Source organism: Myripristis murdjan, chromosome 14 (assembly GCF_902150065.1).
Source record: "Myripristis murdjan chromosome 14, fMyrMur1.1, whole genome shotgun sequence".
Lineage (NCBI taxonomy): Eukaryota > Metazoa > Chordata > Actinopteri > Holocentriformes > Holocentridae > Myripristis > Myripristis murdjan.
Window position 1 is genome coordinate 29,189,564 of NC_043993.1, and position 15,131 is coordinate 29,204,694.

The 15,131-nt window shown below is 40.8% G+C and overlaps 1 protein-coding gene across 1 annotated transcript in view; it reads left to right on the forward strand.

Moving 5' to 3' along the window:
- The window catches only part of LOC115371761 (uncharacterized), a 311,531-nt gene that overhangs the window by 288,497 nt on the left and 7,903 nt on the right, over window positions 1–15,131 (forward strand). The window contains exon 24 of the mRNA XM_030069276.1: window positions 223–276. Coding sequence (XP_029925136.1) covers window positions 223–276 — 54 coding nt within the window. The remainder of the gene's footprint in view (window positions 1–222; window positions 277–15,131) is intronic.

The window sequence follows — 15,131 nt, forward strand, 5'->3', positions numbered from 1 at the left end:
TAACCTGCGTTCCATTTGTTCCAACTTCCTAATCAACACATATGCAAGGTTATGAAGAGTTACACTTTCTTTTTCATTGTGTGTATTTGTGTGTGTGTGTGTGTGTGTGTGTGTGTGTGTGTGTGTGCGCGTGTCTGTATGTGAAGCTGCAGGCAGACAAGTTAAAACATGAAAACATGCATTAATGAAATATTTCCACTGTGTGCTTGTGCTTCATTTCAGCTGTTATATCAGGAAAGATCTTTTCATTACGTGGTGGATCTGTCAGTGAAATAGGTAAGTGTTTCCCACAAACCCACTGAAACAAAACCATGGGTCTGTCTCAATCGAAGGGCTAGATGACTACTAGGTCGCAGCCTATGGTGCCCATGTAGGAGGCGTCCGACGTAGGTGCCGATATCAGGTATCCCGGTACTAAACGTTTAGTGAATTGGGACGGTGTAGCCTGCGGAGGATTCCTACATCATTATTATCGAGGCTTCCCAAAGCGCATTCGAGTGATGCAGCGTAAAATGCCGAAGTAGTTTCGGAGGTGTGTGAGTGAACACCTGTGCATGAAACAAAACGATAAGCAGCTTCAACGCTCTCAAGATGGACAACATTGATTCTGTAGTTTTATGTATTTTATTTTATTTTGTCTTCGTGAAGATGCAGAAAATTAAGATAATTGTTACACCTCACAAACTGCAACAGACTATCCCAATTAAAGTAATTGTACACATGGCTACATTGTAACGTACCTGACGCGCTGATGGTTGCTATGGAAACATCATGCAAAATGCCTATCTAACTCATCTAACTAAACTTGCATTTACAGGCGTTGTTCGGATACAGTTAACAGCTAAACCGAATCTATGGTGGTAATTATAGGCATGAAAACTTATCAAAACGTCATGATATAAACATTAAGACGGTCTAAAACATGCTTAATAATTCCAGCAATGGTGGCTGATCCAGAAATTCAACTGGACCGAAAGGTACCCTGGGAAGTAGGCTGTGATGTCGGCCGCGAAGCATCGTGGAGGTGGATCCTGCAAATTAGTCAGAAATAGGCTGGATCTGTCGGCTGCATTTGAAGGACCCTGCGCAGTAAAATTGAATTGGGACAGCGCTTGTCGCGCCGCCGTGACGTAAGCAGCCTACAAATACGACCTAGGTAGCCTGCAGCCTTTGAATTGGGACACAGCCCATGTTAACATGAGTTTTTCACCTGCCTTGGTCTCTGTCTCTGGGGAAAAACTAACAACAGGACATGGAAAAGATCAGCAGGTGGAAAAACAATCATTTTATCCAAAGAAAAATGAAGAGGGAGTGGATCAAGATATTTTATGGAAGTATTTAGTTTTAGGTTTTGAACTCGTGACAGTTAAAGTGATCAAATTAGTGGCTTTCCTCATCCACAGTAAGCAGTGTAGCTGTAATTAGTAACTTTCCAGGGCACTCAAAGCAGTACCAGTAATAGTTGTGTTGCTTTTCTGTGCATTTAAAACAGTAAAGAATGAAAAAAAATCTCATGTGTGTGAAGGTCAGAGTTCCTATTTATTGAACTTTGACCCGCAGAGTGATTTTCATATGTGATTCATTAATTTTAAGTATAAATCATAATTTATGTAATGTTAGTGTTTTACTGGACTATTGTGTATTATTTGAGTGTTGAAAAGCAAAACTTGATTTGGTTCATAGGTAAGGTGATTTGAATGTTATGCCTTGTTTTCACAAATTGAAGAATGCATTAAATCTATGGCACAGTGTTGTACTGCAAACACAAGTTTGTTGCTGTTGATATATTTTCCAGTGGTAATCTGGTTTGTGAACTGTGGCTTGACTTTGAAGGAAGACTAACATATTTTTAGCACTGACTAAGCCTTTGTTTTTAAACAGATGAACTTCTGCTTTCCCTTGGTGTGGTGGCTGTGGTGATGGCTGCAGTTTCTCTGTTTTTTTTTCTGGGTTTTGGTGAGTATTTTTATTTGATTTGTTGTCAGTAACCTGCGTTCTATTTGTTCCAACTTCCTAATCAACACATTATGCAAGTTTATGAAGAGTTACACTTTCTTTTCATTGTGTGTGTGTGTGTGTGTGTTTGTGTGTTTGTGTGTTTGTGTGTGTGTGTGTGTGTGTGTGTTTGTGTGTGTGTGTGTGTGTGTGTGTGTTTGTATGTGTGTGTGTGTGTGTGTGTGTGTATGTGTGTGTGTGTGTGTATGTGTGTGTGCCCGCATATCTGCTATTTGACAAACCAAAAAATGACAACATGCATTAATGAAATATTTCCACTGTGTACTTGTGCTTCATTTCAGTTTTTATAAAAGTACGTGTCAGGAAAAGACGTAAGTGTTTCCCACAAACCCACTGAAACAAAAACATGTTAACATGAGTTTTTCACCTGCCTTGGTCTCTGTCTCTGGGGAAAAACTAACAACAGGACATGGAAAAGATCAGCAGGTGGAAACACAATCATTTTATCCAAAGAAAAATGAAGAGGGAGTGGATCAAGATATTTTATGGAAGTATTTAGTTTTAGGTTTTGAACTCGTGACAGTTAAAGTGATCAAATTAGTGGCTTTACTCAAAGACTTTCCTCACCCACAGTAAGCAGTGTAGCTGTAATTAGTAACTTTCCAGCTCCTGAAAACATTCCTGTTTGAACTCAAGTGCTCCAGCGATGTGAGGTCACTGATTGGATGTGGCCAGAAGTGCAACATGTCTGAAAGTTTCCGCCCCTAGAGGGCAGCGCAGCACAAGTTTTCTGCTGCTGTTGACTCCCTCTTTAAAGGGAACTGCATGCGTTGTAAGTGTGGGAATGAATTGACTGACATGTCAGGGTTTACAGATGTTACTTACTTGTTACAGATGTTGATTCTCTAGTCAGCCATTCACCTCAGCATCAACATGATACTGACAATGCTGTAAAGTGACTGAGCACACTCCTGCATTCACCACCACACCTTCAGCTTCAAACAGCAGCTCCAGGTTGTCATTAGGACTCAACACTGACCTGCAGGAAAATGGTTTTCCTTCAGTTTCCACAGTGGCAGCCAGATTCCCAGTTTGCACACGGTGGTTTTTAGAATAAAATTGAAGTAAAGCAGTAGGAATTTAGCAGCTGAAGTAAAAGGCCAGTTCCCACAGACACCAGCAGCATTTGGTTGTTGTTGCGTCCCTCATGTCTGCAGTAAAACTCACAAACTGAGGTGAGACAGGGATTAGCCTGCAGGTGTTGCATGCTAATGAGGGAGCCTGGACTTAGAATGACCTAAAAATGACAGATATCTTTTAAAAGTCTTCATGGTGGCGAGGAAAAAGGCCATAACAAAACATTGGCTTCATAGGGAACCTCCAACTGTCAGTCAATGGAAAGATAGAATTAAAAACATTCAGTGCATGGAACAGATGACCTTCAGCTTAAGACTGCAAGGAGACAAAGGTGATGCTCTCTGGGAAAACAGAGATATATACCTTACACAAAGAGATGACAACCTGTTTTGAATTCTGTATAAAAATCAATCAGTTTCTGGTGAAATCCTTGTTTCCTCACTCTCTCTCTCCCCATATTTTATTTGCAATTTGTATGTATAATATTTGTTTTTATGTATTTTGTATATTTCTTCATCACCTTATTTAGTTTTGTATTTCTCTCCTTTTGATTTACATTCCTGTTCATATAAAACTTTGAAAAAATGGAATAAAAAAAACAAGCAAATGAAACTAAAACTGTGCAGCCAATGGCAGAGCACCATCTCTTTCTAATGATCCAGGCAAGTCTCTATGACTTCTATGACACTGGAAAATACACAAGTAAAAATAATAATAATAATAAAAAAACATTCTTAGCAATAAAAGCAGTACCAGTAATAGTTTTGTTGCTTTTCTGTGCATTTAAAACAGTAAAGAATGAAAAAAATCTCACGTGTGTGTGAAGGTCAGAGGTGATTTGAATGTTATGCCTTTTGTTTTCACAAATTGAAGAATGCATTAAATCTATGGCACAGTGTTGTACTGCAAACACAAGTTTGTTGCTGTTGATATATTTTCCAGTGGTAATCTGGTTTGTGAACTGTGGCTTGACTTTGAAGGAAGACTAACAGAGTTTTAGCACTGACTAAGCCTTTGTTTTTAAACAGTTACACTAATGCTTTCCCTTGGTGTGCTGGCTGTGGTGATGACTGTAGTTTCTCTGGGTTGTTCTCTGGGTTCTGGTGAGTATTTTTATTTGATTTGTTGTAAGTAACCTGCTTTCCATTTGTTCCAACTTCCTAATCAACATATATGCAAGGTTATGAAGAGTTACACTTCCCTCGTTTTCACTGTGTGTGTGTGTGTGTGTGTGTGTGTGCGTGCGTGCGTGCGTGCGTGCGTGTGTGCGAGCGTGTGTGTGTGTGTGTGTGCGTGTGTGTGTTTGGGCGTGTGTGTTTGTGTGTGTCTGTGTGTGTGTGTGTGTGTGTGTGTGTGTGTGTGTGTGTGTGTTTGGGCGTGTGTGTGGATGTGTGTGTGTGTGTGTGTTTGTGTGTGTGTTTGGGCGTGTGTGTGTGTGGATGTGTGTGTGTTTGGACGTGTGTGTGTGTTTGGACGTGTGTGTGTGTGTGTGTATGTGTTTGGGCGCGTGTGTGTGTGTGTGTGTGTGTGTGTGTGTGTTTGGGCGTGTGTGTGTGTGTGTGGATGTGTGTGTGTGTGTGTGTGTGTGTGTGTGTTTGTGTGTGTGTGTGTGTGTGTGTGTTTGGGCGTGTGTGTGTGTGTGTGTGTTCGGGCGTGTGTGTGTGAGTGTGTGTGTGTGTTCGGGCGTGTGTGTGTGTGTGTCTGTGTACGTATCTTCAGGCAGACAAACAAAAACATGCATTAATGAAATATTTCCACTGTGTGCTTGTGCTTCATTTCAGCTGTTATATCAGGAAAGTTCTTTTCATTATATGGTGGATTTGACAGTGAAATAGGTAAGTGTTTCCCACAAACCCACTGAAATATAAAACATGTTAACATGAGTTTTTCACCTGCCTTGGTCTCTGTCTCTGGGGAAAAACTAACAACTGAACATGGAGAAGATCATTGGGTGGAAACACAATCATTAAAAGGCCAGTTCCCACAGACACCAGCAGCATTTGGTTGTTGTTGCGTCCCTCACGTCTGCAGTAAAACTCACAAACTGAGGTGAGACAGGGATTAGCCTGCAGCTGTTGCATGCTAATTTCTATCTATTCTGACCTTAAAATGAAACTAAAACTCTGGACGGCTTCCGGTTGAGCGACGTAGATAGCTGCGTAAAAATTCAGATCGAGACTTAACTGCTAAAAATTCCCCTGTAATCAAGGTCATTGAGCTTGAAAGTTTTTTTCTAAGCTCGGCAATGGAAGGGGGAAAAGAAAAGGCCGAAATCAGTCACTAAGAAGTCATAAAAAGGGAGAACTGTTGAGGGAAGACATTTACTCAGACGTAGTGATGGGTCGTTCGCGAATGAACCAGCTCTAAGAGCCGGCCCCTGATTGGGAGTCGCTTTATTTCCCCCTTCTCTCTCTCTCTCTCTCTCTCTCTCTCTCTCACTTTTTTTCTCCTCAAGCCGCACGTGATTGGTCAATATGTGTGGTGTCGTCTCTGTCTGTGCTGAACAGAGGAGGGAGAAGCGGCAGTTACACACACACAGCACACACACACACACACGAACAGGACAACAGGAGGGAGGCAGACGAGAGAAAGAGAGCAAGGGGCCACAAGGAGAGACAACACGAACGCGCTGGGAAGGTGTACTGAAGAAAATGAGTGACAGCAGGAAAAGGAGTAAAACATGGACCCATTTCAATTTTATTGACAGTAGAAAGGCAGAGTGTAGAGTCTGCAAGAAAAAAATGTCTTATCGAGCCGCTCCACAAACAACCTGCACAGGCACATGACAACTGTCCAGCCATCAGTGCAATGGGAAGAAAAAACACAGGAAATCGAACCTGATATTAATGAAGGTGAAGTGTGTCGACTGCAGCTGTTGCTGCTGCTGCTGCTGCTGCTGCTGCAGTGTCTACAACAAATATCCAGGGACTGATGGATTTCCGGCAGAACGGTATAAATCATCGAGGGAGCGTTTACTACCAATATTACACAAAAGCTTTAATTATACTTTGAGGGAGGGGCTTTTCCCCTCCATCTTGGAGGGAGGCTATTATCTCGGTAATTCCAAAAGAGGAGTAAGGATTCAATGGAATGTGGGGCACATAGTCCGATCAGTGTTTTTAAATCAAGATAATAAATTTTATGTAGCTATTTTAACTCAAAGAATGGAGGAAGTGATGCCCTTATTGACAGAGGAGGATCAGACTGGATTTATTGGAGGCAGGCAGACACAGGATAACATTAGGAGGAGCCTCCACACAACTGAATATATAAAAAAGGAAAAACTCAGAGCTATCTGACTTAGTTTGGATTCCAAAAAAGCTTTTGTCTCCGTGGGATGGGCAGTTCTTTATAAATTAATGGAAAAGTTTGTTTTTCATGAAAAGTTCATTAAGAGCATTAAAATATTGTATAAATCCCCACTGGTCAGATTTAAAGTTCACGGAGGTCTGTCTAAAACCAGATATTTGCAACAAGGTTGTCGACAGGCAGGGGCGAAAATCCCATTTCATTATTTGGGGGAGGGGGTGGGCGACAATAAACATCAGAAAGGTAGAAAATGAAATGAAACTATGCCACAAAATAATGCAACTTAAAATGCACAGCCCTTATTCATTTAAATTATAAACTGTAACTGTGGGCCGATATAGAACAATATGTTTTAACAACCCATTTATCACTATGACTGTCTCACTGAATGCACACACCAAACAAGCAGAACAATATTCTGCTGTCAGAGTGTATAAGTCCAGAACAATTATCCTGACACTAATGACAAACAAAACTGCTTGAAAGTCGGCTGGAAAATTCAGGAAGTTGGGAGATTTTAATTGGAGGTTTTTAACATCAGAACTGAACAATACCTGACTTAAAAAGAAAAGCAAAACTTGATTTGGTTCATAGGTAAGGAGATTTAAATGTTTTGCATTGTTTTCACAAATTGAAGAATGCATTAAATCTATGGCACAGTGTTGGACTGCAAACACAAGTTTGTTGCTGTTGATATATTTTCCAGTGATAATCTGGTTTGTGAACTGTGGCTTGACTTTGAAGGAAGACTAACACATTTTTAGCACTGACTAAGCCTTTGTTTTTAAACAGTTACACTAATGCTTTCCCTTGGTGTGCTGGCTGTGGTGATGGCTGCAGTTTCTCTGGGTTGTTCTCTGGGTTCTGGTGAGTATTTTTATTTGATTTGTTGTAAGTAACCTGCTTTCCATTTGTTCCAATGTCCTATTCAACACAAATGCAAGTTTATGAAGAGTTACACTTTCCTGTTCATTGTGTGTGTGTGTGTGTGTGTGTGTGTGTGTGCGCGCGCGCGTGTGTGTGCGCATGTGTATGTGTGCGTGTGTGTCCGTGTGTGTGCCTATAGACAGACAAGCTAACACATGACAACATGCATTAATGAAATATTTCCACTGTGTGCTTGTGCTTCATTTCAGTTTTTATAAGAGAATGTGTCAGTGAAAGAGGTAAGTGTTTCCCACAAACCCACTGAAATAAAAACATGTTAACATGAGTTTTTCACCTGCCTTGGTCTCTGTCTCTGGGGAAAAACTAACAACAGGACATGGAAAAGATCAGCAGGTGGAAACACAATCATTTTATCCAAAGAAAAATGAAGAGGGAGTGGATCAAGATATTTTATGGAAGTATTTAGTTTTAGGTTTTGAACTCGTGACAGTTAAAGTGATCAAATTAGTGGCTTTACTCAAAGACTTTCCTCACCCACAGTAAGCAGTGGAGCTGTAATTAGTAACTTTCCAGCTCCTGAAAACATTCCTGTTTGAACTCAAGTGCTCCAGCGATGTGAGGTCACTGATTGGATGTGGCCAGAAGTGCAACATGTCTGAAAGTTTCAGCCCCTAGAGGGCAGCGCAGCACAAGTTTTCTGCTGCTGTTGACTCCCTCTTTAAAGGGAACTGCATGCGTTGTTAGTGTGGGAATGAATTGACTGACATGTCAGGGTTTACAGATGTTACTTACTTGTTACAGATGTTGATTCTCTAGTCAGCCATTCACCTCAGCATCAACATGATACTGACAATGCTATAAAGTGACTGAGCATACTCCTGCATTCACCACCACACCTTCAGCTTCAAACAGCACCTCCAGGTTGTCATTAGGACTCAACACTGACCTGCAGGAAAATGGTTTTCCTTCAGTTTCCACAGTGGCAGCCAGATTCCCAGTTTGCACACGGTGGTTTTTAGAATAAAATTGAAGTAAAGCAGTAGGAATTTAGCAGCTGAAGTAAAAGGCCAGTTCCCACAGACACCAGCAGCATTTGGTTGTTGTTGCGTCCCTCAAGTCTGCAGTAAAACTCACAAACTGAGGTGAGACAGGGATTAGCCTGCAGGTGTTGCATGCTAATGAGGGAGTCTGGACTTAGAATGACCTAAAAATGACAGATATCTTTTAAAAGTCTTCATGGTGGCGAGGAAAAAGGCCATAACAAAACATTGGCTTCATAGGGAACCTCCAACTGTCAGTCAATGGAAAGATAGAATTAAAAACATTCAGATGACCTTCAGCTTAAGACTGCAGAGAGACAAAGGTGATGCTCTCTGGGAAAACAGAGATATATACCTTACACAAAGAGATGACAACCTGTTTTGAATTCTGTATAAAAATCAATCAGTTTCTGGTGAAATCCTTGTTTCCTCACTCTCTCTCTCCCCATATTTTATTTGCAATTTGTATGTATAATATTTGTTTTTATGTATTTTGTATATTTCTTCATCACCTTATTTAGTTTTGTATTTCTCTCCTTTTGATTTACATTCCTGTTCATATAAAACTTTGAAAAAATGGAATAAAAAAAACAAGCAAATGAAACTAAAACTGTGCAGCCAATGGCAGAGCACCATCTCTTTCTAATGATCCAGGCAAGTCTCTATGACTTCTATGACACTGGAAAATACACAAGTAAAAATAATAATAATAATAAAAAAACATTCTTAGCAATAAAAGCAGTACCAGTAATAGTTTTGTTGCTTTTCTGTGCATTTAAAACAGTAAAGAATGAAAAAAATCTCACGTGTGTGTGAAGGTCAGAGGTGATTTGAATGTTTTGCATTGTTTTCACAAATTGAAGAATGCATTAAATCTATGGCACAGTGTTGTACTGCAAACACAAGTTTGTTGCTGTTGATATATTTTCCAGTGGTAATCTGGTTTGTGAACTGTGGCTTGACTTTGAAGGAAGACTAACACATTTTTAGCACTGACTAAGCCTTTGTTTTTAAACAGTTAGACTTTGGCGTTCCCTTGGTGTGGTGGCTGGGGTGATGACTGTATTTTCTCTGGGTTGTTCTCTGGGTTCTGGTGAGTATTTTTATTTGATTTGTTGTAAGTAACCTGCGTTCCATTTGTTTCAAGTTTTAAATCAACATATATGCAAGGTTATGAAGAGTTACACTTCCCTCGTTTTCACTGTGTGTGTGTGTGTGTGTGTGTGTGTGTGCGTGCGTGCGTGCGTGCGTGCGTGTGTGCGAGCGCGTGTGTGTGTGTGTGTGTGTGCGTGTGTGTGTTTGGGCGTGTGTGTTTGTGTGTGTGTGTGTGTCTGTGTGTGTGTGTGTGTGTGTGTGTGTTTGGGCGTGTGTGTGGATGTGTGTGTGTGTGTGTGTGTGTGTGTGTGTTTGGGCGTGTGTGTGTGTGTGGATGTGTGTGTGTTTGGACGTGTGTGTGTGTTTGGACGTGTGTGTGTGTGTGTGTATGTGTTTGGGCGCGTGTGTGTGTGTGTGTGTGTGTGTGTGTGTGTTTGGGCGTGTGTGTGTGTGTGTGGATGTGTGTGTGTGTGTGTGTGTGTTTGGGCATGTGTGTGTGTGTGTGTGTGTTCGGGCGTGTGTGTGTGAGTGTGTGTGTGTGTTCGGGCGTGTGTGTGTGTGTGTCTGTGTACGTATCTTCAGGCAGACAAACAAAAACATGCATTAATGAAATATTTCCACTGTGTGCTTGTGCTTCATTTCAGCTGTTATATCAGGAAAGTTCTTTTCATTATATGGTGGATTTGACAGTGAAATAGGTAAGTGTTTCCCACAAACCCACTGAAATAAAAACATGTTAACATGAGTTTTTCACCTGCCTTGGTCTCTGTCTCTGGGGAAAAAACAACATCAGGACATGAAAAAGATCAGCAGGTGGAAACACAATCATTAAAAGGCCAGTTCCCACAGACACCAGCAGCATTTGGTTGTTGTTGCGTCCCTCACGTCTGCAGTAAAACTCACAAACTGAGGTGAGACAGGGATTAGCCTGCAGCTGTTGCATGCTAATTTCTATCTATTCTGACCTTAAAATGAAACTAAAACTCTGGACGGCTTCCGGTTGAGCGACGTAGATAGCTGCGTAAAAATTCAGATCGAGACTTAACTGCTAAAAATTCCCCTGTAATCAAGGTCATTGAGCTTGAAAGTTTTTTTCTAAGCTCGGCAATGGAAGGGGAAAAAGAAAAGGGCCGAAATCAGTCACTAAGAAGTCATAAAAAGGGAGAACTGTTGAGAGAAGACATTTACTCAGACGTAGTGATGGGTCGTTCGCGAATGAACCAGCTCTAAGAGCCGGCCCCTGATTGGGAGTCGCTTTATTTCCCCCTTCTCTCTCTCTCTCTCTCTCTCTCACTTTTTTTCTCCTCAAGCCGCACGTGATTGGTCAATATGTGTGGTGTCGTCTCTGTCTGTGCTGAACAGAGGAGGGAGAAGCGGCAGTTACACACACACAGCACACACACACACACACGAACAGGACAACAGGAGGGAGGCAGACGAGAGAAAGAGAGCAAGGGGCCACAAGGAGAGACAACACGAACGCGCTGGGAAGGTGTACTGAAGAAAATGAGTGACAGCAGGAAAAGGAGTAAAACATGGACCCATTTCAATTTTTCTGACAGTAGAAAGGCAGAGTGTAGAGTCTGCAAGAAAAAAATGTCTTATCGAGCCGGCACCACAAACAACCTGCACAGGCACATGACAACTGTCCAGCCATCAGTGCAATGGGAAGAAAAAACACAGGAAATCGAACCTGATATTAATGAAGGTGAAGTGTGTCGACTGCAGCTGTTGCTGCTGCTGCTGCTGTGTCTACAACAAATATCCAGGGACTGATGGATTTCCGGCAGAACGGTATAAATCATCGAGGGAGCGTTTACTACCAATATTACACAAAAGCTTTAATTATACTTTGAGGGAGGGGCTTTTCCCTCCATCTTGGAGGGAGGCTATTATCTCGGTAATTCCAAAAGAGGAGTAAGGATTCAATGGAATGTGGGGCACATAGTCCGATCAGTGTTTTTAAATCAAGATAATAAATTTTATGTAGCTATTTTAACTCAAAGAATGGAGGAAGTGATGCCCTTATTGACAGAGGAGGATCAGACTGGATTTATTGGAGGCAGGCAGACCCAGGACAACATTAGGAGGAGCCTCCACACAACTGAATATATAAAAAAGGAAAAACTCAGAGCTATCTGACTTAGTTTGGATTCCAAAAAAGCTTTTGTCTCCGTGGGATGGGCAGTTCTTTATAAATTAATGGAAAAGTTTGTTTTTCATGAAAAGTTCATTAAGAGCATTAAAATATTGTATAAATCCCCACTGGTCAGATTTAAAGTTCACGGAGGTCTGTCTAAAACCAGATATTTGCAAAAAGGTTGTCGACAGGCAGGGGCGAAAATCCCATTTCATTATTTGGGGGAGGGGGTGGGCGACAATAAACATCAGAAAGGTAGAAAATGAAATGAAACTATGCCACAAAATAATGCAACTTAAAATGCACAGCCCTTATTCATTTAAATTATAAACTGTAACTGTGGGCCGATATAGAACAATATGTTTTAACAACCCATTTATCACTCTGACTGTCTTACTGTATGCACACCCCAAACAAGCAGAACAATATTCTGCTGTCAGAGTGTACAAGTCCAGAACAATTATCCTGACACTAATGACAAACAAAACTGCTTGAAAGTCGGCTGGAAAATTCAGGAAGTTGGGAGATTTTAATTGGAGGTTTTTAACATCAGAACTGAACAACACTTGACTTAAAAAGAAAAGCAAAACTTGATTTGGTTCATAGGTAAGGAGATTTGAATGTTTTGCATTGTTTTCACAAATTGAAGAATGCATTAAATCTATGGCACAGTGTTGGACTGCAAACACAAGTTTGTTGCTGTTGATATATTTTCCAGTGATAATCTGGTTTGTGAACTGTGGCTTGACTTTGAAGGAAGACTAACACATTTTTAGCACTGACTAAGCCTTTGTTTTTAAACAGGTACACTAATGCTTTCCCTTGGTGTGCTGGCTGTGGTGATGACTGTATTTTCTCTGGGTTGTTCTCTGGGTTCTGGTGAGTATTTTTATTTGATTTGTTGTAAGTAACCTGCTTTCCATTTGTTCCAATGTCCTATTCAACACAAATGCAAGTTTATGAAGAGTTACACTTTCCTGTTCATTGTGTGTGTGTGTGTGTGTGCGCGCGCGTGTGTGTGTGCGCACGTGTATGTGTGCGTGTGTGTGTCCGTGTGTGTGCCTATAGACAGACAAGCTAACACATGACAACATGCATTAATGAAATATTTCCACTGTGTGCTTGTGCTTCATTTTAGTTTTTCTGAGAGAATGTGTCAGTGAAAGAGGTAAGTGTTTCCCACAAACCCACTGAAACAAAAACATGTTAACATGAGTTTCTCACCTGCCTTGGTCTCTGTCTCGGGGGAAAAACTAACAACAGGACATGGAAAAGATCAGCAGGTGGAAACACAATCATTTTATCCAAAGAAAAATGAAGAGGGAGTGGATCAAGATATTTTATGGAAGTATTTAGTTTTAGGTTTTGAACTCGTGACAGTTAAAGTGATCAAATTAGTGGCTTTACTCAAAGACTTTCCTCACCCACAGTAAGCAGTGGAGCTGTAATTAGTAACTTTCCAGCTCCTGAAAACATTCCTGTTTGAACTCAAGTGCTCCAGCGATGTGAGGTCACTGATTGGATGTGGCCAGAAGTGCAACATGTCTGAAAGTTTCAGCCCCTAGAGGGCAGCGCAGCACAAGTTTTCTGCTGCTGCTGACTCCCTCTTTAAAGGGAACTGCATGCGTTGTAAGTGTGGGAATGAATTGACTGACATGTCAGGGTTTACAGATGTTACTTACTTGTTACAGATGTTGATTCTCTAGTCAGCCATTCACCTCAGCATCAACATGATACTGACAATGCTATAAAGTGACTGAGCATACTCCTGCATTCACCACCACACCTTCAGCTTCAAACAGCAGCTCCAGGTTGTCATTAGGACTCAACACTGACCTGCAGGAAAATGGTTTTCCTTCAGTTTCCACAGTGGCAGCCAGATTCCCAGTTTGCACACGGTGGTTTTTAGAATAAAATTGAAGTAAAGCAGTAGGAATGTAGCAGCTGAAGTAAAAGGCCAGTTCCCACAGACACCAGCAGCATTTGGTTGTTGTTGCGTCCCTCACGTCTGCAGGAAAACTCACAAACTGAGGTGAGACAGGGATCAGCCTGCAGGTGTTGCATGCTAATTCGTATCCATTCTGACCTTAAAATGAAACTAAAACTCTGCAGCCAATGGCAGAGCACCATCACCTTCTCATGATCCAGGCAAGTCTCTATGGCTCCTATGACATTGGAAAATACACAAGTAAAAAAAATTTTTAAAACATTTGTAGCAATAAAAGCAGTACCAGTAATAGTTGTGTTGCTTTTCTATGCATTTAAAACAGTAAAGAATGAAAAAAATCACATGTGTGTGAAGGTCAGAGTTCCTATTTATTGAACTTTGACCCACAGAGTCATTTTCATATGTGATTCATTAATTTTAAGTATAAATCATAATTTATGTAATCTTAGTGTTTTACTGTATTATTGTGTGTTATTTGAGTGTTGAAAAGCCAAACTTGATTTGGTTCATAGGTAAGGTGATTTGAGTGTTTTGCATTGTTTTCACAAATTGAAGAATGCATTAAATCTATGGCACAGTGTTGTACTGCAAACACAAGTTTGTTGCTGTTGATATATTTTCCAGTGGTAATCTGGTTTGTGAACTGTGGCTTGACTTTGAAGGAAGACTAACAGAGTTTTAGCACTGACTAAGCCTTTGTTTTTAAACAGATACACGTCTGCTTTTCCGTGGTGTGCTGGCTGTGGTGATGGCTGTATTTTCTCTGGGTTGTTCTCTGGGTTCTGGTGAGTATTTTTATTTGATTTGTTTTAAGTAACCTGCGTTCCATTTGTTCCAACTTCCTATTCAACACAAATGCAAGTTTATGAAGAGTTACACTTTCCTGTTCATTGTGTGTGTGTGTGTGTGTGTGTGTGTGTGTGTGTGTGTGTGTGTCTGTCTGTCTGTCTGTCTGTCTGTCTGTGTCTGTATGTGAAGCTGCAGGCAGACAAGCTAAAACATGACAACATGCATTAATGAAATATTTCCACTTTGTGCTTGTGCTTCATTTCAGCTGTTATAGCAGGAAAGGCCTTTTCATTACGTGGTGGATTTGACAGTGAAATAGGTAAGTGTTTCCTACAAACCCACTGAAACTAAAACATGTTAACATGAGTTTTTCACCTGCCTTGGTCTCTGTCTCTGGGGAAAAACTAACAACAGGACATGGAAAAGATCAGCAGGTGGAAACACAATCATTTTATCCAAAGAAAAATGAAGAGGGAGTGGATCAAGATATTTTATGGAAGTATTTAGTTTTAGGTTTTGAACTTGTGACAGTTGAAGTGATCAAATTAGTGGCTTTACTCAAAGACTTTCCTCATCCACAGTAAGCAGTGTAGCTGTAATTAGTAACTTTCCAGCTCCTGAAAACATTCCTGTTTGAACTCAAGTTCTCCAGTGATGTGAGGTCACTGATTGGATGTGGCCAGAAGTGCAACATGTCTGAAAGTTTCAGCCCCTGAAGCAGTGGTTCTCAAACTTTTTCTGTCACGCCCCCCTTTTGGAAGATGTGCTTTCTAACATAACAATAGAATGAAAAGTGCAATAACCTTTGTAGAACAACAACAATAACAAC